At 37.5% G+C, this 21,910-nt stretch overlaps 1 protein-coding gene across 3 annotated transcripts in view; it reads left to right on the forward strand.

The window, feature by feature from the left end:
* PDSS2 (decaprenyl diphosphate synthase subunit 2) overlaps positions 1-21,910 on the forward strand; it is a 234,171-nt gene that overhangs the window by 126,810 nt on the left and 85,451 nt on the right. For all 3 annotated transcript variants that reach the window (XR_008959010.1, XR_008959011.1, XM_026511702.4), the window contains exon 3: positions 13,353-13,551. Coding sequence is in view for 1 of the 3 variants with exons in the window: in XM_026511702.4 (XP_026367487.1) it covers positions 13,353-13,551 (199 nt within the window). In the remaining 2 variants the exon portion in view is untranslated. The remainder of the gene's footprint in view (positions 1-13,352; positions 13,552-21,910) is intronic.

Below are 21,910 nucleotides of genomic sequence, written 5' to 3' on the forward strand. Positions count from 1 at the left end.
ATGACATTTCCCTCCTGCAGTGTTTCCTGTGCCCCATTGAACACGCAGCCTTCACATTTCTCCTAGCCCCTACTTGCTCTCCAAAGAAGAGAAAATGCAAACTTTAGCCTCTCGTGAAGCAATTCAGAGCTCACAGAGCCCTGGCAGTAGGCCATGGGCTCAGCGCTGAACTTCAGTAATGATTCAGATTCCCTTATTTGTAAGCAAGCGCCATGATTCACAGGTGAAAACCTGCTTGTCGTCTCCTGCCATCAGGTATCCTTCCTTTTGTCCCTCCCAAAAGTATGTATGCCAATTCCAGTTTACAAATATTGTTAGTTTTCTCCCATTCTAATTTAGCTCCGAAGCATTTTCTTGTGTATTCTCTGGATTGTCACTGGACTGTCACATGGCCCAGTTGGGTTGTGCCCGAAGCCGTTTTCATAGCTCCATGATGAACCTTCGAAGAAAGAGGTTTGTAAGAAAATGGAAACACCAGCGTGCTCTTTGTAATCAGTTCTTTAATCCTCCACCCGCCATCACGTGGAGACAGTTGATAATTATCGGAACAGAGAACTGAAGTCCTGGACCAGCAGAGAGAAGGAGCGCTGTGGGTGGGCGAGTGACAGAATCCACACTTCACTGGGGAGGGAGACACATATTTTGGAAAACTTTGACACGGAATCAGATGTATTTGTATAACCTTTTCATGTAGAACTGTGCTGCAGTCAGAGAGGGGGTTTGGGTTTTCTTCATTAAAACCTTATTAAATGAAGAACTAGGACAGTCGTTTTGCTTCGGTAGATGGGGGTCAGGGAGGCGGGTCTGATCTCCTCAGGATATTAATGTCTGCCTTCAGCCAGGGGAAATGAGCCGTCGCTTGAGTTAGAGGCAGCTTTATGTGCTCATCACTAGGGATTCCCATATGTCCAGGGAGCTGCAACAGTAAAAAATGGCAGAGCTCAGTGGTAGAGTGCAGAGGGCTCTCATTGGAATTCATGTCAGGAAGCTCAGCTCAGTCTGCCCAGAGCAAGTCTGTTTAATGTTGATCAGCTGTCCATCTGATAAACCGAATTGATATGGGCATTCCCTCCAAGGGCTGCCCTGACAGTGACAGCCGCAGCACCCAGATGTCTTGTTAGGCTTCTTTGGTAGTCTCAAGTATTTTTAACCCCTTTTGTGATACCCAAACCAAAAAGTACTTTTCGAGACCTAGATAAGGATGCCTAGCTACGCTTTCCTTTTCCTTTTGCTTCTCTGGCAGAAAACAACCCAGCTTAAATTATTTTCAGAGACCAGATACTATTAGCTAGCTCCCCTTCTCCCACCTCATAATAAACATCTCGTTGACCTGTGGGATAGTTATGTGTTGACAGGCAAGTTTGTGTCTAGTTATTCAAAATGATTTTTTTTTAAATGTTCTTAAATACAGTCAGTTACCTGGCTTGGTTATGCTTTACTAGTTTCAGAGGTGTGTTAGTTGATCACTAAGTAGAACCTTATTCTGTTCGTGCATAAAGAGAAAAGGTATTACAGGTTTTGTTTTGGTTGGCTAATTTCTAGTAATAACTGTGGTGACTCCTTACTGCATCTCAACATCCTCTGCTTTCTCAAGTGACTGCCGCCTCTGAGGGCAGCTCACTTCTTTGTAGATCGTTGACAGGTATGGAGGGAACTAATCACAGAACACATCAATACTGAGCTTTCTTTAAAAAAAAAAAAAAAACCAACTGTGAGGAGATGGATATGTTAATTAGCTTGACCATAGTAATTATTTCAGTGTATGTATATTTATCAAAATATTATGTTATACACCTTAACTATGTATAATTTTTACTTCAAAATCTAAAATATACTAAGCTTTCTTTTTTGGAAATAAATCAGGAGACAGAAGTTTTCTGCAAAACTACCAGTAATTCAGAATTCATATGGGAGAACTTTGTTTTATTTTTATTTATTTTTATTTTTTCAAGCAAGATCCATTCCCAGCATGGAGCCTAACGCAGGCCTTGAACTCACGACCCCAAGATCAAGACCTAAGCTAAGATCAAGAGTCAGATGTTCAACCAACTGAGCCACCCAGGCACCCTGGGAGAACTTTGTTTTAAAGGTTTCTATTGAAATACTACTCGAGGATTTTTGTCGTTTTTCCCCCCTCGCTTCTACACCTTGTATTTTCATTTCATGGCAAGATTTTAACATAAATTCAGATATCAAATCTCCTTGAATGAGACCGGCCTCTTTTCTATGTACTCTCACTTACAATGTTGGGTGAGCTTTCCTAAAAGAGACACAGAGCCCTCAGTACTCTCAGGGATTGCTTAGTGTGTATGGTCAGAGCTGGAAATAAGACCTGGTTATTCTTTACAGCCCTTGAACCTCTGATTCAATCTCTATTTGGAGGTCATCATTACTATGGCCTACAGCTTTGGCATTTTGCTTTCAGTGGTTGTGATTTCTGGGTTCAGTAGCCTGTTTTTAATCAGATTTCTCATTTCCAAATGTAGGAATGAAACATTTGTTTTGAATGCTGTGATCATGGCAAATTCAAAATTCAAATTTCTATCTTCACTTAGGTTATCAATATGAATAAGTGGCAGAATATGGCAGAATAAGAAAATCATTATGTTTTTGTAATTATGCAATGAATTGAATGAATTTCTTGGACCTTTGGGTCTGGCCCACTTACCAAAAATCAGTATTTGACAGTTATGATTAAAGGTTATCACCAAGAAAGATTCTTTTACCTGACATTAAAAGCATATACTTTTCTATTATAGTTCATATTCCTTGCTATTTTTGATATTTTAGCATTTTTAAAGTATTTTTTGAAAGATTTATTTATTTATTTTAGAGAGAGTGAATGAGCATGAGTGGGAGGGGCAGAGGGAGGGGGAGAGAGACTCTCACGTAAACTGTGCTAAGCACAGAGCCTGATAACAGGGCTCAAATCTCACAACCCCAAGATCATGACCTGAGTTGAAACCAAGAGTTGGATGTTTAACCAAATGCACCACACAGGCATCCCTAAAGTATATTTTAAGAACTCTTTTGCTCTCATCTGCTTTTCTCCACCCCACCCCACATTTGCCCTTATGGAGCTTTCTTTCTATGGGGCTGTGAAGAGGGAAACAAAACACGGACATGATAGCTAGCATGTCAGAGGACAATAAGTGCAGTGGAGGAAAAAAAAAGCAGGAAGTGAAGATAGGGATGTGTGGTGCGTCTGGGAGGGTTGCTGTTTTAAGTGGAATGGTCAGAGAAGGCATTCTGAGCAGGTATACTTTGCGGGAACCTGAAGGAAGCAAGTGACTAAGCTTTGTTAGATACATAGGGGAAGACTGGTACAGGCCGAGGAAAGGGCAAAGTCACTGTGGCAAGAACAGACTTGGCATGTTCAAGGAAAGCCAAGGAGATCTATCGTAGCTAGAGAAGAGTGGGCAAGGAAGACAGAGGGTAACAAATGAATCCAGAGAGGTAAGGGGGTAGAGGAAGTGGGGCAGATTGTGTTGGACCTTGGAGTCCATTGTCGGGACTTCGGCATCTACCCTGAGTGAGATGGGGAGCCACTGGCAGGTTTTGAGTGGAGGACCACAGAGTGATGGACTACATGTTTCTTCTTCCTGCTTGCTCATTTCTGATCTTTTCTGTTTTTGCAAAGCTAATGGACTAAAAATATTATCTCATTTTTATAATACTCTTTTTCCAAATTATTAGGTTGAGCATCATTTTATGTTTTTTTGCCATTTGTATTTCTTCTGAAATTACCTCTTCATATCCTTTCCTATTTTGCACTTGATTTATCGGTTTCTTATTAATTTCTTGTCCAGTAAGGTCCACACATATTTTGAATTCAATCTTTTGTCTGCTGTATGTGTTGGAAAATACTTTATTTTGAGTCTGTATTTGCCTGAGTCTTTTGTGTGTGTATGTGTGTTTTATTTCACTAATAAACATTTTTGTACATTTTAACTACTCAGATTTATCCATTATTTTTCTTATGGCTTCCTGACTTCCCATTTTATTTTACAAGGCTTTCTCCCCCCAGGATCATAAGAATGTTTTCCTAAATTCATAGTTTTTCACATTTAGGTCTTTAATCTATCTAAATATATTTTTATCTATGGTGCAAGGTGGGGATCTAACTTTATTTTATTTTTTTCCCTGAACTGACAGCCATTTGCTCTAACATCTTCTGTAGGAATAATCCGTCTTTTCCCTAACAATTTGAAATGTTATCTTTAGCATAATTAGTTTTCCAAATATATTTGGATCTCTTTCTGGATTCCATTCCACTAATCTATTAGTTTTTTCTCATGATATTACTGTACTTTTTGAAGTTGCAATAACTTAATTATATGTTTTAAAATCTAGAATGATAGGCCTTTTCTTTTCCAAAAGTTTCTTTGAAATTTTCCAAATGTATTCTCACATCATAAAAGTTAGTTTTCCAGTTAAAAAAAAAATCTCATGATTTTAAATAAACAACTCTTGCCTACCAGTTTAATACTTCCAGAAAACCCTCAATTTTGTACATTTTGTGTTTGGGATTTTGCTTTGTTTTTCTTTAATATGCAAAGAGCCTGGGTTTTAGAATCAGAGAGCCCCAAGCTTGTGGCTCTGTAGTTCACTAGTTATGTGAACTTGAGCAAGTCAGTTAGCCTGCCAGCCCAACTCCCTTCTGTACGGTAGAGATAATAATGCTTACCTCAGAAGCTGTTGTGAGTTTAGCATTATTTTATTTTTTATCCTGTTAATTGAATTATTGTTATGCTTGCAAAATTATTTTACACAAAGGACTCAGCATACAGTAATTAACTGACTCAAAGTAATTAATAATTAATTTAGTAATTAATTTCTGATCTTTTTCATTTTTAGTAATAAATAATTTAGGAAGTGGGAACCATAATCGCTCTTAGGCATTTAAAAAAATAGGGTATTTGAAGTATTTTCAGATGAAATGACATGGTATCTGGCATTTACTTTAAAATAGTCTGCAAGAAGAGTGAAAGGTGCAACTGAAACAAGATTGGGTCCACAGAGGTTCTTCATGCCAGATTTTCCACTTTGGTATATTTGAAAATTCCCAAAATAAAAAGGTTTTTAAATAAATGCATCTTTAAAAACTGTTAAAAATAACAGTGTAAACTTCTGTTATTTCTAAATGGAATATTATTTATTAGTTGTATTATTTTCTGTACTTTTCTGTGCTTTTTTTTAAACCTCTCAAAAAGAAGGAAAGCAAGGAGGGAAGGAGGAAGAAAAAGGAGAAAGATAGAGTAAGAAAGAAAGAGAAAGAAGACTCCATTGTCTTTTATCTCCCTTGCCTGTGTAGTGAAACACAATTGACCCTTCTATTGTTTTAATGCCAACTTAAACGTGTAAAACATTTGAAGAGATTTCAAGTTAATATAAAGAACATTTCTAATAATTAAAACTATTTATCAGCAGAGCTGGCTCCTGTAAGGTAGTTATCACTCATCCCTGGATGGGGCTAATTGAGGTTAATTGACCTCTGGGGTCACTTTGAACTCTGATTCTATGAACCTGACTTTGTAGTTTATATCATCCTTCCCTTTTGAAACTAAAAATTTTAATAATCCACTATACCTTTATAAAATTGACTGCTAATTAGAGTTATTCATTTAACAAATATTTGTAGGCAGCCTAGAGAAATAGGATAGTATAATTTACAGTGTAGTCAGGGAGAGGGATAGTAGGAAGATAGATAGCTAAAGAAATAATTACAGGATAGTACAATAAATAACAGCTCTATTTAAAGACTTTTGAGCACAGAAGGGGTTAACTTTGGGAAAGTAAGGGAAGACTTGGACCGAGTCCTAAAAATTCTTTATACAAAAATATATTTATCGGGGCGCCTGGGTGGCACAGCAGTTAAGCATCTGCCTTTGGCTCAGGGCGTGATCCCGGCGTTATGGGATCGAGCCCCACATCAGGCTCCTCTGCTATGAGCCTGCTTCTTCCTCTCCCACTCCCCTGCTTGTGTTCCCTCTCTTGCTGACCGTCTCTCTCTCTGTCAAATAAATAAATAAAATCTTTAAAAAAATATATATATATATATATATATATATTTATCACTCACCCTATAGCACCAAAAGTTGTATGGCAAAAAAAAAAAAAAAGTTGCATGGCACATCCATACAGTAGACCTCTGTAGAAATGTTAAGTAGAACAGGGAGATTCTCTCTTTGTAAATGATGTGGAACTATCTCCAAGAGATAATTTTTTTTTTAATTTTTAAAAAATGTTTAATGTTTACACTCAGTGTGGGGCTCGAACTCACAGCCCTAAGATCAAGAGTCACACGTTCCACCAACCAAGCCAGCAGGTGCCCTTCTAAGAAATACTATTAAGTAAATAAAACCAGAGTGCAGAAATATGAACATAAAATATCTTTGCCATTTTTTCTGGTGTTAATTTTTATTAACCGTATCTTTTAGGACTTTATTGGCTGCATATAATAGGACTCTAATAACAGTAGCTTAAAAGAGTGCCGTGTTTATCTCAGCTAACAAGAAGTCTAGAGGTGGGCACATCAAAGCTGGTATATCCTCGAAGTAGTCAGTCATTAGGGGCCCAAGCTTTTCTGTTCTTCCTGCTCTACCATCCTTAAGTTGGAGGCCCCCTTTAGGATCCCTTAGTCTTTTCTGGGCCATCTTCTAGGCAGGAGGGTTGGTGGGCCATCTTCCAGACAGAAAGAAAGGGTAAGCCCAAATTGCCAAAGGTGCATACCAACTCAGTCTGTCCCCTCACATCAGGAACTCAGGAGATTTCTCAGAAACTCCGCCTAGTAGATTTCTGCTTACATTCTTTGGCCAGACTGTGCTACAAGATCGCTACTAGCCTCAGGGGATCTTGGAGAGGTATTTTTAAGTGAGTACATTGTCACTCCATGTATAATTAAAGATACATTGGTAGTGAGGAACATAAGAACAGATAGGTATCTAGTGATGTCTGCCATCCTTATGTCTAAAACTCAGGATGCTAAAAAAATTTGAAGAAATGTTGGGGGAAATATGGATCAGAACAGATGAAGTTGTTTAATGTAACTGAAAGAAAGTGATTTGGTGAAAATTTTTGTAGAAACATTGATTAATCCTCAGTTTCATTCAATGTGGTAATTGCTTCCCTACTCTTGATTATTTAACATAACTGGTATTCATTTGTGACTCTTTTCCAATCAAGATTTAGCGTGAAAAATACCCAAGAGTACTAAAATATATGTACATAAAATGGCATGAAGACTTTTATTTAAGATAATTTTTAAAATCCAGTACATTGAAAGTTTACTAGATTGCTTTGGTTGGCTAAAACAGGAATAAGATAATGAGAAGAAAAATTTCCCAGATTCTTTCATACTGTCACTGCTTCTCTGCTATACACTAAATTATACTCTTGCATAATGTGATCTAGAGTTTGTTTATCTGATGATAAAATCGTAGAAATTGAGAGCGCAGTACCAGATAGTGGAATTGCAGGACAGATTTCAAAGATGACAAATCATTTCATTTCTATTTTCTATAGAAAAGTAGTGTTAATAGCAATATTTTTGTCTCTTTGTGACTGTTAACTGCCAGTCTAGGTAATTTTTTTTCTTAATCTCTGAATCTGGGGCACTTGGGTGGCTGGCTCAGTTAAGTGACTACCTTTGGCTCAGGTCGTGATCCCAGGGTCCTGGGATGGAGCCACTGCATCGGGCTCCTTGCTCAGTGGGGAATCTGCTTCTCCCTCTCCCTTCGCCTACTGCTCCCCCTCCTTGTGCTCTCTGCCTGTCAAATAAATTAATAAAATCTTTTAATCAATCAGTCAATCCCTGAATCATAGGATTTGGGAACTGGAAGGAATTGTTTCTCTTTCAGTGATGAGAAGACTGCTAGCCTAAGAGTTTAAGGGATTTGCCCCTGAACTCTGTGATGGTATAGGCAGAAGTAGAACTGTTATCCAGATTCCTGACTGGGCTCAATCACTTGATTTGGTTCTGATCAAATGATTGGGAAACAACTTGATTACTTTTCCCAGTTATTATGACCAAAAAAGTCAAATCTATTCATAATATATTCTCTCCTAGAAAATTCTGTTCTGGGGCACCTGGGTGGCTCAGTCGGTTAAATCTCTGCTTTTGGCTTAGGTCATGATCCCAGGGTCCTGGGATCGAGCCCCGCATTGGGCTCCCTGCTCGGCGGGGAGGCTGCTTCTCGCTCTCCCTCTGCTGCTCCCCTGCTTGTTCTCTCTTTCTCTGTCAAATAAATAAATAAAATCTTTAAAAAAAAATTCCCTTCTATAGTACTTAGAAAGAACTAAGGATGAAAATTGGACAAGTTTTGGTGGGCATATACCAGTGTTGGTAACATTGATAACTTTGGCCTTTTTTCCCTCCTCATTTACTGTTCATTATGTAAATAAGCATTTTAAATTATCATTGGTCATTATGACAAGGTGGCTCTGAGTTCCAGCTTTGTCCTTTACAAACTGAATGTTCTTGATCAAGTATTTAACCTCCCCAGACCTGCTGTAATTGGAATCACAAGTAGATAATATAAATGAAAGTTCTTTGTAAATAGTGGGTACTGTACAAATTATGGCTTTTCACTTTACTATTCTAATTGTTTTTGTTGATTCTGACCATGTGGCATTTAAAGATTGCTATTTATTTAATGAATGCTGTTTTATGATTATAGATGTCTTTCTTAAAAGCTCGAAATTATTTAGTTTCAGCCTCAGAGTAATTCAGAACACCTACAACTTCTTGCATGCCTGGTTATTATGTTCTTTCATAAGCTGACTGAATGAAACGTCTGTCCAGTGCTTAACCCTTCCTGAGTTATACACTTGGTGATAGTCTCATTGTGTGATTTTTGTGAAATTTGACGATACGGATCTTTGCAGTGATTGGTATTATAAATTAGAGAACAGGATACTAGCAAAATGTTTTTATTCCTTTCTTTTAGTTACTTTTTTAAAGGATAAGTTTAAATGTTAGTTAGCTCCTTTTGTTAGTTTTTAAATGTTTTCTATTAACTTCTCAGTAGTCTTCTAAGCCTTTATCGTTGGCAATTTTCTTTGGGATGTAGTGAGGTTTTCATCTAAACCATGAATTTACTCTTTATTTAGAAGCTGTTTTAACTCGCTGGTTCATGTTCTCCTACTCCCCCAGTTTGTAATCAAGCACCGTATGTCCACTGGGTCATTTCTACATGTTCTTTTACTTTTTTTTAACAAAAGAAATTAAAAATGTGATTTTTTTCTTGTATAGATGCCAAGTTGTTTGGCTCCTTAATCTTATATAATTGTACCTTTATGTAATCATTGTGTCATAGTTGTTTAAACTAGTACCATATTTTTCTTGAGAGAAAAATTTTTATTTTCTTTTAGTTTTTTAAAGGTTACTTTTAAATGTTAGCTCCTTTTGTTTGTTTTTAAATGTTTTATCTTCTCAGTAGTCTTTCATTTAGGATTAAAAAGTCTCATATTTGTTATTTGATTATTTTACATTTATTTGTCTCCATGTTTATGGTTGTCTAGGTCAAATGCTTAAATTTGACCTTTAGGTCAAGTCCTTTTGTTACATTTCCCTTGGGCCTTTGTAGTAGCTTCTTCCCTCACTGATCTCTCTACTTTCACTATCTACTTTTTCAAATTTTCCTGTATATCACCTTCAGAATATTTTTCCTCAATCATTTAAAAATACCATCCCTCCTTCTCAAAAACACTGCCTGCGTAACAATATACAGACCCTTTGACATGCTGTAATCTAGCTCCAGATCCCTACTTCTCACTTACCCACACAAACCCTACCCTTTGACCAAACTGACCTCGTCACCCGTTGGTCACGTTTTCTCCTCTTGCCTTCACCCAGCCTTGATTCCTGTTCTTCCTTATTCTGGGGTTCCTAATCCCTACTGTTCCACTGTTGTGTCTGCCCTTTCTCTCCAGCTTTAGAAATCATACCTGATTTCTGCCCAGCACAACTTTACCTTCTTCAGAGAAAATTTTAAAATCTTGCAACTTTCAGTCTAGGAAGCAGCCTTAAGTATAGTGGAAATACGTTGGATTTTGAAGTCTCTATCCATTATCTGTTGTATAACAAATTGCCCCAAAACTTGGTGGCTTTAAACAGTAAACATTGTATTTTTCATCATTCTGTGGATTGACTGGACTGATCCTCTGCTAGTTTCTCCTGGGTTTATGTATGCGGCTGCATTTACCTGCTAGGTCAGCTGGAGGGTGAGTATGGTTAGGAAAGCTGGCCTTTCTTCTCTCCACGTTGTCTTTCATTCTCAAGGAGGCTAGCCTAGGTTTCTTCACATGTAGTCTCTGGGCAGCATTCCAAAAGGGTAAGCCCCAGTGCAAAAACACTTACCAAGCTTGTTTGTCCCACATTTGCTGATATCCTACTGGCCAAGCAAGTCATATAATCAACTCAGAGTTAATCAAGGAGGAGACGTGACATGGATATTAGGAGGTATGATTCATCAGTGGCCATTGGTATAACCGTCTGCCACAGTCTACCCTCAGGTCCCCACGATTCACATTCTTTTCTTATGCAAAATATAATTGCCACCTCCCAAGACCCCCAAAGTCTCATGTATTTCATGGCGTCAAGCTCAGGGTTCACGATCTCATAATTTTTGTTAGGTCCAGATGTGGATGTGGCCCCAGAGGTGCCCCTCCTCTTAATCCAGAGAATGAAAAGGATGCGTTATCTACCCCCTACCACCACTACATACCTAGCATAAGATGGTGAGTCGGGAACAAGAGAACCACAATTGTCACTCCATTAAAAAGAGGGAGGAATGGGAAGCACATCATAATCAGTGGCCCATAGTAATTCTGAAATCCAGCTGGGCACACTGTGTCAGGACCTCCTACTCTAGAAGGAAAGAATATTTCTTGACTAGGGCCCAGTCTGTTTCCTGGGAGAGGTTCCCTATTCCACTGTTGTCCAGAATCCTTTGCCCTTGGTACTATTTTCCCTGAACATTTTCAATAAGAAACGATTCAGAGATAGCTACACGTGCGGTGAGCATGGCATAACAGAGACTTACCCAATCACTGTGTTATACACCCGAAACTATAACACTGTGTTTCAACTATACTTCAATTTAAAAAGAAGAAGAATTGATTCCTATTTATAGCAGAGTAACAGTCTCAGCCTGATTTCTTGTCCATGGAAAGTTGGTTTAGAAGCTCCTTTTTTTTCTTTTTCTGTTTTTCCTTTTGAACTGTCTCTTATCATTAGTTGAAGCTCATGCAACTTCCTTAGAAGCTTTTTGGGATTTCTGTGACTGTCACTAGTGTTCAGTTCATGCCCTAAAAGCTACATCCATGGTTCTTTTTTGAGATGGACATCTCTACTTTAGGTGTAGTGTAAGGCTGCTGTGGGGGACAGTACCCTTAGAGTTCTTAGAAGGCCTTTTGTCTAGCTAATGGGTCTGTTGGGCATCACCTTAAATTTTTTAGGTCTTTAGAAAAGGTCTTATTGTCACAGTTTTGATGTGATCTTTTTCCTCATACCATTTCTTTCTTTGACAGGCTTTTTTTCTGGAGAGACTGGAGATGTGAATGTTTTATTTTCAACCTAGCAAGTCTTTTCTCCATTATTGTTCCTCTAAATTGTGCTTCCAAACTAACAATTCTCTCTTCAGCTCATCTGTCTTGTACCCTGTCATACACAGCTACAGTAGTCCAGAAGACATTTCATCATTCTGCCTGAGAATCAGTCCCCTTATCCAGATACATAATTTCATTATATATTTTCTATCTTTCAAGTTACCATAGGCAACAGTTTTGCCAGTTGTTTCACTACCTTCTAACAGTATGTCCCTTCTCAATCTCCAGTACCAATTTTTTCACACCTTTCCAGGTGCCACTAAGAATTTGCCATTTCTTCAACTTTCCCATTCGGCCCCCATCATTCAGACTCAAAGCCGTTGACATATATTCTAGGCTTTAGTTGAGCAGCACACTACACCCAGATATACAAGTTTCCATATCAGGTATCTATTGCTACATAGCAAGATACCCTATAATTAGTAACCTGAAACAGTCACTTTATTTCTTCTCATTCTGTGGATTGACCAGATGGTTCTTCTGCCTGGGGTCACTCACGTGATTTCTTTGGGCAAGTCTTAATACATACGCATTTTTTAGGCTTTGCTTGTGTCACATTTGCCAAGGTCCTTTTGGCCAAAGTCAGTCACATGGCTAAGCCCAGAGTTAGTGTGGAGGGGACAACACAGGAGCATGGAAACCAAGTGGTGTGATTCACATGAAATTCCAGCTCTATGTTACAGTGTGCTTTCGGGAAAGTCATTTAACGGTGTGCAATGATTTTCTCACCTATAAAAAGGAGTTAGTAATACCTATCATAGGATGGTTATGAAATTTAAATATTTTAATAATTGTTTGGGTTTTTATGATTTTAAAATAATGCTTTTGTCATTGTAGAAAAGGTACAAACTATAGAAAAGTATAAGAAAAGAAACATTTCGGGGCACCTGGGTGGCTCAGTTGGTTAAGCATCTGCCTTTGGCTGAGGCCATGATCATGGGGTCCTGGGATCCCGGGGTCCCGGGATGGAGCCCCATGTTAGGCTTCCTACTCAACAGGGAGCCTGCTTCTCCCTCTCCCTCTGCCCCCTCCCCCGCTTGTGCTCTCTCTCAAATAAGTATATACAATCTTAAAAAAAAAAAAAAAAAGGAAAGAAAAGAACCATTACTTGACGTCCCATCTGATACAGTACTGTGCTATAAACTTTTCCAGGGCCTTCTCTGTTTTATTTACTACTGTCGGTATATATATTGGTTTTTATTCTGAAATGTAAGGTCTTTGAAGAAAGAGACTGCATTTTATTCATCTCTGTAAATCCCATAGCTTTGCATTAGGATTAAAAAAGATAACATATGAAAGTGTTTAACTTAATGCCTGACGCAGGTTATGGTCCTCCTTAAACTGGAGTTTCATTAGGTACTAGTAAGGAATTTCAGAAACCCTAAAATTACAAAGGTGGGAAGGGTATACTGATAACAGAGTATCTAAGTGGAACCATAGAGGGTGGCCCCACTGGCAGCTTCTCTCCGAGGAATCCTAGTTATTCCTGTGGGAGGGAGGGTGAGGAATATTCTAGGGAAGGAACATGTCAAGATCGGCTTGTAGATCCCAAACTGCTCAGTGGAGAGGCCTCTATTAAAAGCTTCATTTAAAAGGAATAATCTTTTTTAAAATAGAGTGAGAGAGGGAGAGAGAGAGGGAGACTAGTCACTGAAATATTTTACTGCTGAAAAACTGAAGTCTGACATTAGTAATATGGTGGCATTCTTGATACTCAGACAAGTCTTACCTTCATGTTTCAGTCAAAGAAGTTTGGCAGAGATCACAGAACTTATCCATACTGCTCTCCTCGTACATCGTGGGATAGTAAATTTAAATGAATTGCAGTCTTCTGATGGACCACTGAAAGACATGCAATTTGGAAATAAAATAGCTATCCTGAGTGGAGACTTTCTTCTAGCAAATGCGTGCAACGGACTAGCTTTGCTACAGAACACCAAGGTACTACCGGGCAGGTTGCTCGTGTCTGGATGGCTTGTTAGGCGGCTGTGCTGGAGCTCGGGAGGTCTGTGCACCCTGCTGCCCCAGCTCCCCACATGTAGACGCTCAGTAATATTGTGATGGCGATGGTGGCAGTGTTGCCACCAGTAAAACCGGTAAATGCAGCAGAGAGTTTTAAAATTGATATATGGGGGTTTTTTCCCAGGTATAAGTATTTGTTAATTATAGAGCGCTGTTAAATATTTAACACAAAGAAGATATCTAAACAGATATTATCTATATTACCTCACTCTCCAGAGGTAATCAGTGTTAGTTAATATTGTGATGTGTTTACTTTCAAGCTTTTTGTTTACTTACTCCTAACTTTATATATGTGAATTTTTTATAATATAGGTGAGAACTTACATGTATAAGGTTTTTTTAAATCCTGCCTATTTTTTCCTACTTCATATTGTGATGTGGGTATTTTCCCATGTTATTAACATTTTTCACAAACTTGTTAATGGTTGCGTAATATTCAGTTATTTAGATGTGATATCATTTATTTAACAAATGTCTCATTTTGGGAACTTAAGTTGCTTCTAATTTTTTATTGTCATAAATAGATCTGTAGTAAACATCTTTACACAGCAGTATCCCTCATTCCAGATTATTTTATTCAGATAAATACCTAAGAGTGGCTCAAAGGGTTTAAACATTTTTAGCATTCTTGATACATATTGCCAAGCTGCTTTCTAGAAAGATTGTAGAGATATTCCTTATATATGATTTCAAATTAGGTTTCGTTATAAAGTAACAGTGGCCGAAACAAGATTCTCTCCCCTGTGAAAACATCCAGGACTAGGCAGTCTGGTTTAGGGTTGATTCTAGAAAGTCAGCCAAGGCATTTTCTGTCTTACTGCTCTGCCATCCCTATCTTACTACTTTATTTTTGGCCCCAAATAGCTAACATCATGTTCTCACTCCAGTTAATAGGAAGGGAGGAGGAGAGAGACAGAGAAAGGCAGATCTCCTTCACCTGAAGGTCAAGTGAGGGTACATCCTAGTTTGCTAAGGATAGTCTCAGTGTGAGTCTCCTGTCCCAGAATCCCATCTGACTTAACATTTGTCCTGGATTTTTTTTCGCAGAGAATGATTACTAATAATTACATTAGGATGAGCCAGGATGGGTTTCATAGATGTCTACTTTGTACTTCCACCCCTCTGCCTCAGTTTTTGTCTAGGGTAGGCTAATAGAGTGGGAGACCCATGTACGGTGCAGAGTGTTCCCATGTTAAGGTGGCATTAAATCTGGAGGACAACCAGCAATAAGGAATCTCTTTCCCCAGCCCTTTCAGATGCCTCCCAGTCAAGGACAGAACGCGGCGCAGTTGCTGATAGAACAAAGGGCACTGAATGTCTAGGTTAACCGTTAACTTCTTCGTGTATCAGGTGTAGAAGTATTTGACATTGCTGCCGTGGCTGGCCACTTGATGTATCACCCAATTGTACTGTGGCCTGTGCATGGCCTTCAAGAGTCACCAAGCCACCAGGTACCAGTCCCAAAGCGCAGTGGGAAACATAGTAAGGTGGAAGTGGGGGCATTGGTGAAGTATATGTGGGAAATCAAGGCTGATGGGAGAGAGTAGAGAGTAGACTTAGCACACTCGCTTGTGTAATGTAAACCTGTAACTGTTTTATTGTTTGGCAAAACTTTGTTTTTGCAATAAACCCCTTTGGCAGCAATAAGCTAAAAACTATATATTTCATTTTTTAAAGTACTGAGGAAGGTTGATAAAGAATGTGTAATTGGCACAAAATGTTGACATTTACTATCCACTGCAGAGGCCAATTCTGGTATTACTGACCACATGAAAACAGAAAGCATCAAATCTGCTGAAAAAGTGAAGCCTAATTTTAGACAAATGTCTATTTTTCTAGATTAATTTCACTCATTTTCGACTACAGGTTTTTTATGTGCACATAGGAGAAGGTAAGCAATAACTTTATATTTGTTGGCCCCTTTGGCAGAAGAAAAACTTTGCAAACGGTTAAATAATTCCAGTTTTAGTTGAGTGTCAGCTGGCACTTTACTTAAATTATTTTAGTTAATTCAAAAAAATGTTTTATTTTTTCCATCCATTCATGAGATGAAGGTAAAGCTTGTCGAAGTATATTCTATCAAAGGTAAAGCCATTATGAGTGAGTTTGGAAATTCAGTTTAAAGTACGACATGGAAGGGGCCCCTGGCTGGCTCAGTCAGTAGAGCATCCGACTCTTGATCTCAGGGTTGTGAGTTCAAGCCCCATGCTGGATGTAGCAATCACTTCAATAAATAAAGTACTACATGGGAGATAAAATTATTAGTTTATAATAATAATACAAATACACATTTTGGTGAGGCACACACAGTGTTGTGGTAAAAACAATGTTCTTACTACATTGCGAAACCTATGGAGTAGTTAGAATTCATTGTGGTGTACCCATAATTCATAATCGCATCCAAACAAGTGTAACATTCTATTAATTGAAATAGAAGGTATTGTTATGAAAATTTACAAGATTCTTTAATGTTCAAGTCTTCAAACTATAAGATTTTGAGGATTTTGGTGTTGAGTACAAAAACGCAGTTCAGCACCGCGGTATGTACCTTCTGTCCTTGTTGCCTATCATTAATCAGATTTCAAAATCTTCATACCCAACAATGGTATTGAACTTTGTTATAAATGAGTCATAAAATTTTAGTGACATCTTGCTCAAAATCCATTCGAAATCTTAAGTCAAGTGATCAACAAGTAGAACACCAAATGAAACTTTTCGGGAATTACAATGAAAACAATTAATGAAAATGCCATTGGAATTTTTCCTTGTAAAAGCAAGGGAGGAACAGAACAAAATAAATAGTAAGATCTCAAATGCTACCCAAGATTAAAATTTACAATTCTATAATTGCGATTTGGAATATCCCACCTTGCAAGAAGAATCTTTTGGTAGTGCTGCTATTTTGAATAAATTACACACACACATGAATAAAGTGAAATTGAGAAGGCCTAGATTTTGCAGCATCTAATTTTAGTAAAACATTCAAAAGAATCATAGAGGCAATTTATTTGACAAGCTTTGTCTTATAAAAATATTTGTCAAAGAAAGGTACTCTGAAGGAAGCAAAAAGACAGTACATTGAAAATATTTGGGCTGGAGTAGTTACACTTTACAATATTTAAAACATTAGAATTGAGTTTCTTTTCCATTTAGCAGAATTGCTCAGAGCTTACCAGGTAACTCAGAATCTGTAGAATGAGCATTTTCTCAATTAAAAATATTGTGGTCTACCAATAAGAATCAATTGAAGGTATCAGTAATTTCAAATTAGTCGTAGGATGTACCTGTGAAGAATATTGCTGGCAGTTTTATTCTTAAATGCCATATTTTTAAAAGCACACTCTTTGGAAAGGGTGCCTGGCTGGCTCAGTCGGTAGAGCGTGTGACTATTGATCTGTGGCTTGTGGGTTGAAGCCCCATGTTGGGTGTAGAGATTATTTAAAATCTTTTTTAAAAAATGAAATAAAAGCACGTTCTTCAGAAAAAATGCCAATTACACAATATTTGGAACAGATATGGCTAAGAAATGAGTTAAAGTATGTAAATATACACCAAGAATAATTATTCTGGCTATTTTTTAATATTCAGGTAATCAATATAAAGTTATTTTTTGTCTTAATGTACATGGATATATGTTTTTTTTTTCTTTTTCAATTTCATTTGTGGAGATCGTTTTTGAGTAGAACTTGTTAACAAGTCCACCAACATAATAAAGTCAATTGTTAATAAATACATGTTTCAAAAAGTACAAAATTTCAGTTTTTTTTAAGCACTCTCTTCTACTCCCAAGCGTCCCAGTTTAGATGATAAATTGTATAGTATCACCACTTTAAAGACGTTTCTCAGAAGTTACTTAAGATGATTCTGCTTACCTACTGGCCAGAATTTAATTATATGGCCACACCTACTTATAAGGGAGACTAGGAAATGTAAACTTTCTTGTGGGTAGCCATGTGCCCAGCCAAAAATCTGGAAGATACAAATAACAGAGTCTGGGAGACAAATAGCATTCTGCCCTATCTCCCCATCACACTTTTGGATGGCACGTATTTTCATGAGACAGACCTGCTGATTTTTAGGGAAAAAATGGTATGGTACCTTTAATATGTAGTTTATATTCAGGTGGAAAGGAAGCCAAAGTAAGAAATGAATTGGTTATATAATAATAATAGAATAATAGAGAATCTCAAATCTCCCTCCAAAGATTTATTACCATTTGGGGATTCTTTTTATTTTTATTTACCCTCAAATTGCTCTATTTTCTATGTGTATAGTCTACTTTGATGCATCTCACTAAATTCTCTCCTTTACTGGAATTCATATATTAGTGGAAGGATGACTGATCCATTGCCTTTGAGAGCCACCCTATGACTGCATCGTCCATTTCTCCTCTTGACCAGACCTACTGTGGTCTGTCATGAACTTTGGGTCTTGGAGAAGGAGGAGACTTCAGAAAGTACAGGCCTGCTGTAGGTTTCGGGTGCCTGGCGCTGCACATGACTAGCTCTAGTCACACACACTGGCCACTCACAGATTAAAGAGATAGTCAGGATTTGGTAACTGGATCCACATTTCAGTAATTAGCCTCAGCCTGGCCCCTACCTGAAAACAGGACTTGCTGCCTTTAGACAAATTTCTGTTTCCTCTAATCATTAGTTCTAACTTACTTGCAGCTATCCTGATGAAATCTTATATAAGGTTAAGAAGATGGTATTTCATATAAATATAATCATACTGTAATGACATAAACAAGTATTTGCTTGCTTTAACCACTCAGTCTATGGAAATGATGTTTAATGTGTTCCTTTTTCTTAGCTGGCTTGTATCATTCACACATCTTTCTTTCAGTGCAGTTCAAGTTCAGAGAAAATGGATGCTTTACTCCCATCAAAATCAATTCAGTTTCATAGTATGTGAAATCCACTCATGGTGTTTTGCATTCAGAAGCATCACTATAAATGTTCCAGAGTCTAAGACCTCCACCATCTGCTCCATTAGGCACTGGATTTCAGTGGCAGTATTTGATTCAAAAAAACAACACACACGTGCGCGCGCACACACACACACACACCAAAAACAGCATATCCAAGCAACAGTTCAGCCTGAAGCTTCTCCTTGAAATAAGAATGATCAGGCATTTCCTTCCTCTTCGGTGAGCCCTAATACTACTTCATGGTCTCTGCACCAGTTTGTACTTTTAGATTTTCATTTTATTGACCCTTTTTGGTGAGGAATTTTTTTTCCTTTTTAAGCCATGGTACATTGTTTTTTAAATTTGATAATTGTGTGTTGAATCGAAGCCTTTATTCTATGCAACTTTTCTGTTCATCCTAAAAAAGGATCTTTTTGTTCCTTGTTCTTCAGAATTTGAAGGATCTATGAAGGTCATTTTCAAAAGATGCTTCACTGGATCAGTTCTTGTGAAAGACCTTGAGTACCATGTCCAGGGGTCTATAATTGATCTTCTACAAATCTAGACTTCTTCTGGTTCTCTTTTAATCATACTAGATGGTTTCCAAACCATGTGAACAGTAGTTTAAACTGAGGAGATTATGGGGGGTAACTAAAGTTCTCGAAAGTCAAGAATTCTTTTTGATAAAGCAAATCTTCCATATTCAGAACCAGTTCCTTTCATTTAAATACTTGGCAGTTTATTTTTTTAAGGAAAGTAAAGTTATATCTCAGAAGAAGACTGATTTTATTAAATGAGTTCCCAGAAGCTTAAGTTGATTAAGGATAATACTAATCATTAATAAGCGTTTTTTAGTTGGAGGAGGAGATAATGATAAATATTCTTTAGGGCAGTATTAAATTTTTTAAAGTCCTATACATATGGTTAATGTCTTAGTAAAGTTAGATTTCTATTTAATGATATTTTAATTTTCTTACAAGAAAGAAACATTGTTGAAAGGTGAATGGATAAAGAAGATATGGTATATATACCATATGCTATATATATGGGGGGGGGTGTGTATGTATGTGTGTGTTTGTGTGTGAATATTACTCAGCCATAAAAAAGAATGAAATCTTGCCATTTGTGACAACGTGGATGGATCTACAGGGTATTATGCCAAGTGAAATAAGTCAGACTCAGAAAGACAGATGTCATATAATCTTACTTATATGTGGAATCTAAAAACCAAAGCAAATGAACAGCAGAACAGAAACACTCATAGATACAGGAAACAAACTGTTGGTTTCCAAAGGAGGAGGGATTGGGGTGGACAAAATAGGTAAAGGGGATTAAGAGGTACAAACTTCCAGTTATAAAATAAGTAAGTCATGGGGATGTAACGTACAGTATAAGGAACATAGTCAATAATATTGTAATAACTTTGTATGGTGACGGATAGTAACTAGACTTATCGTAGGGATCATTCTGCAACATATAAAAATACCACATCACTGGGGCGCCGGGGCGCACAGTGCGTTAAGTGTCAGACTCTTGGTTTCGGCTCAGGTCATGATCTCAGGGTTGTAAGATCAAGCCCCGTGTCCGGCTCTGCGCTCAGCACAGAATCTGCTTAAAGATTCTCTCCTCCCCCTGCCTGCTGCTCCCCCTGCTTGTGCTCTCTCTCCCTTTCTCTGGCAAATAAATATAATCTTTAAAAAAAAAAAAAAAAGATTCTCCCTCTGCCCCTTACCCCTGCTCTCTCTCTCTAAAATAAATAAATAAATCTTTTTAAAAAAATATTGCATCGCTATAATGTACTCTTAAAACTAATAGGATATTGTATGTCAATTTTACATTACTTAAAAAAAAGAAAAATTTGTCAGCAGTAGCAGTGAAAAGAGAGTCTGGTAAGTGTCTGTCTTCAGCTTGGGTTGTGATCCCGGGGTCCTAGGATCCAACCCCAGTTTGGCCTCCCTGCTCGGCAGGGAGCCTGCTTCTCCCTGTCCCTCTGCTGCTCCCCCCTTGCTTGTGCTCTCTCGATCTTGCTTTCTCAAATAAATAAATAAATAAATAAATAAATAAATAAATAAATAAATAAAATCTTTAAAAAAAATAGCAACGAAAAGATAGACCACAGCAGTGAGGGAGCAGACAGAACTTAATACAGAATTTCTGTATATAGTATGTCAGTCTTTTCACAGTGACAGCTTTTTTTGAGGGTGTGTATTTAACTTGGTAATTAAAGTTAGAGTATTTGTAGCAACTTTAATTTTTTATGACTTATTCTTTCTACCAATTTTCCATTTTCTTGTGCTACTGGATTCTTGTCTGAATTGCTGTATTATGTGTTTATCTCTGTACTTCTCCTAAGGCAGACCATTAGATGAAGGGTTCTGCAGTCCTAAGAAATTCAGAGCTGTTTTATAATTGCCAAGGGTAAAATTAACAAAGCCAATTATTCTCCCTTTGGCTTTTCCCTGAAGATATTAGGGGTCTTCAAGGTAATTGCCTTAGGTAACACTTAGATTTTTAAATATCTCTAAGTGTAGAAATTGGTATATTAATCCTCTGGTAATTGTCTTCTTACTGTTATAGCTGTCATCACATAAATGTGAATTAACAAGATTTTGAATTCAAGAGTGAGTTTAAAAATTAGTGTTTTGAGTTTTCATTCATTTTCAATTTTGGAAGCTAAGGTCAGCATTTTGTTTTAGTACTTCACTGTCCACAGACCCTAGATTTAGAGAGCTGAGAGTGCCTCTTTTTAAGCCATAAATTCCCCGACTCCATTGAAATAAGTAGCTCTCTATTGTGTTCGTGTAGAACGTCACTGAATCCTGGATGATGGGGTCAGTTCAGTGTCTGAGCATCAAGCTGTCAGCGAGACATGCTGAATAATTGGGGAAAAAACGTGAAATGGAAAAGCATTATAAAGTAGAAATCTGGCTCACCATTAGAGGCTTTTCTTGGGTCCCTGCTTATTTTATAGACTAGATCTATAGTTTAGGATTAAGCCACAGTACAAATAAGGCTGCATAGATTACTACTTGTCATTTTTTTTAAGTCTTTTATCTTACATGTATAGTGATAACCCTAGTGTTTAAAAAATTGAATTCACCATGCTATTTTTTTCTATTTTTATAGTCATTTTCATTTAATGGACCTATCAGTATATATCAGATGGGAGACTGTGAGTTAGCCTGGGTCTTGTCTGAGCACCCCAGAACATTATCATGATGTCATTCCTGGGGACTGTTCTATTAAGCATTAGTGATTTATATTTCTAAATAACCAGGGGCACAGATGTACTCCTTACGTAGCTGATGTATTTCCTTATGTTAACTTTGTTTTCCTAAAGGCATAAATATGTTGTTTACAAGGGAG

This window comes from Ursus arctos, unplaced genomic scaffold, assembly GCF_023065955.2.
Source record: "Ursus arctos isolate Adak ecotype North America unplaced genomic scaffold, UrsArc2.0 scaffold_13, whole genome shotgun sequence".
NCBI classification, from domain to species: domain Eukaryota; kingdom Metazoa; phylum Chordata; class Mammalia; order Carnivora; family Ursidae; genus Ursus; species Ursus arctos.